This window comes from Temnothorax curvispinosus, unplaced genomic scaffold (assembly GCF_003070985.1).
Source record: "Temnothorax curvispinosus isolate PA1 unplaced genomic scaffold, ASM307098v1 QBEX01016414.1, whole genome shotgun sequence".
Lineage (NCBI taxonomy): Eukaryota > Metazoa > Arthropoda > Insecta > Hymenoptera > Formicidae > Temnothorax > Temnothorax curvispinosus.
Genome location: NW_020226194.1, coordinates 1 through 2,057, shown reverse-complemented (window position 1 = coordinate 2,057; position 2,057 = coordinate 1). Strand labels below are relative to the sequence as shown.

Here is a 2,057-nt window from a genome sequence, read left to right as displayed (position 1 = left end):
GTTTGCTGTGTATTGGCGAGAATATCAGCCGAGAGAATCAGTAAGAACGTTACATTTCGTCTTTTTTTATCAACATTTTTTAGATATGGATGGATATCTATATATTATAGGTTTATTCGTTTCATATCTCTTATTTTCTTAGCGGACTCGTTTAGTAAATTGCGGTAAATAAATAAAATACAGAAGAATATCAATTAGCAAATTGGCATCAATTAGCAAATTGGCAGTGATTCTACAAAGCGTCGATCGATCAATTGTACGCTCTAATCAAATCTTTTTTTACTTTTTGATGAACTCACGTTCCTTCGGTTGGAACAATGAATATTGATGCGAACGAGATAAATTATACGAAATAGGCACCTGGCGATGGTCGCCTTCGAGGTGGTCATTTCTGGACTCAACTTCCTCAAGAGTATCATCTACAGTCGCTCCAATTTGCGATCCTTTTCGAGGTTTCAGAAGCTTTCAATTCCTAGGCACGAAGAATATCCTAAATCTCGGATATTCATACTTTTGGAATCTAGCAAGTTCCTAGCGGGAGATTAAACACTCGAGATTTATTAAGTTGGTGCAAACAGTTTGTTGTATTTGCTAAGTAAAGTTATAAAGACGAAATCACACCGTTTTTTAAGAAACGTCTGAAAATATGTCTCGTAGAGGATTAAAGCCCGACTTGATCGTGGAACAAATCTATTGCGCCAACTTGATACATCCATCAAAAAGAGTGTTACCCGAAAGGAACGCGGAGCATCGAAATGTCGTGACTCTCAGAAACGACCTTAGACCTCGAAGGCTTCCCACTGCTACGCTATCATGGCAGCGATTGGGCTGAAGCGCATGATTTTACTGAGGAGGATCCAGGCTACCGACGCGAGGGCACAGAGGGTGACCCCACCCCATCCCAGGTCCATGCTCCACGCGGTGGTGACTCGCCTGGCCTTGAGGATGCTGCGAAGAACGGGCATGCCGATCACGCCGTCCTCAGGCCCGTCCGTTATGGGTTTGGTCCCGCGGTCCTGGGCCCTCTTGAAGTGGATGATTGTGAGCGTGAACAGCGCGAATGTTGCTGGAATGAGAGACCAGCGATTCCTAGATTATTCGTTGCTTAACACTTCGGTAGCTATGTCACATGTACATGACAGACCTATTTCTTTCTCCCGCGTCTTAGCAACGTCGTACTTGAAATCTCGGTAGATCGCTAGTTTATATGATTAGTAGATAATTTTACCTGCAAGGAGGTACATCACTCCTGTCACGAGGACGGCCGATATCTGATGCCTGCACAGTCCGAAAAATCCTATAAGTGCAGCGCATCCTAAAATGATCAGGCACACCAGGGAGCACGAGATGCTTAGATTTTGCATTCCTGAAACAGAATATTGGAACGATTAACCAAACGAGATTCTTGATACATATAATTCATAGGAAATATAATGATTTATTTCATTGAAGAATAAAACAATTCGTTGTAGGATAAATTCAATGTTGAACTTAAATGTTATTTTCTATTTACTTACGATTTTGCCAAACTCCGCGCGTTTCCTCGTGCACTTCACTCGGTGTCAAGTGATTGACGCATCTCTTTTGCGGGAAACCCACCTGACTTAACAGCTGTAACTCTTCCTCTAAAAGAACACGATTTGTCGATTTAATCTTTGCTTCTTGCCGTCCAAATAGATAAAATTATATAAAAAAACTAGTTATTTTCAAAATGATCCAGAATCATCGCAGGGAAGCAATCCTTCTTTAATTTATATGCCACTAAGACATCCTTCGATTTGATAGATTTGTAGGAAACTTTAACACCTTGGTCGTGATATAAATGTCACGCGCGAAGGTAGTGCAGGCAGTGCTAGGCACTGCTTAGCGTGTTCAGACCCTATGAACGTAATTCCGGCAAAAATAACTAAGTGAGACAATTACGACCCCGAATTCTTCAAGTACTCTTCAAGGTTGCACCCGTTCGATTAAACGAAAAGGTATATATCGAGCACATCGTTACATCAGGCTACATTTCATTAGACACTTGGGGATAGGCACTTTTCATATTAATCGTG

General features: G+C 41.6%; 1 protein-coding gene across 1 annotated transcript; it reads right to left on the bottom strand.

Moving 5' to 3' along the window:
* Positions 1 to 213: 213 nt before the first annotated feature.
* On the bottom strand, positions 214 to 2,051 carry LOC112466593. The gene is made up of 3 exons (XM_025034763.1): positions 1,518 to 2,051; positions 1,229 to 1,366; positions 214 to 1,066 (listed from the first exon to the last, which is right to left on the bottom strand). Exons 2-3 carry the CDS (start codon positions 1,362 to 1,364, stop codon positions 804 to 806), a joined length of 399 nt encoding a protein of 132 aa, XP_024890531.1. The 5' UTR covers positions 1,365 to 1,366; positions 1,518 to 2,051; the 3' UTR covers positions 214 to 803.
* Positions 2,052 to 2,057: the final 6 nt, after the last annotated feature.

What these genes read in the sequence shown, in the direction of transcription:
- LOC112466593 (XM_025034763.1), bottom strand. Translation starts at nt 1,364, where the DNA reads ATGCAAAATCTAAGCATCTCGTGCTCCCTGGTGTGCCTGATCATTTTA. An exon ending in AGTGATGTACCTCCTTGCAG is followed by an intron (nt 1,067 to 1,228) that starts GTAAAATTATCT and finishes CTCTCATTCCAG; the next exon opens with CAACATTCGCGCTGTTCACG.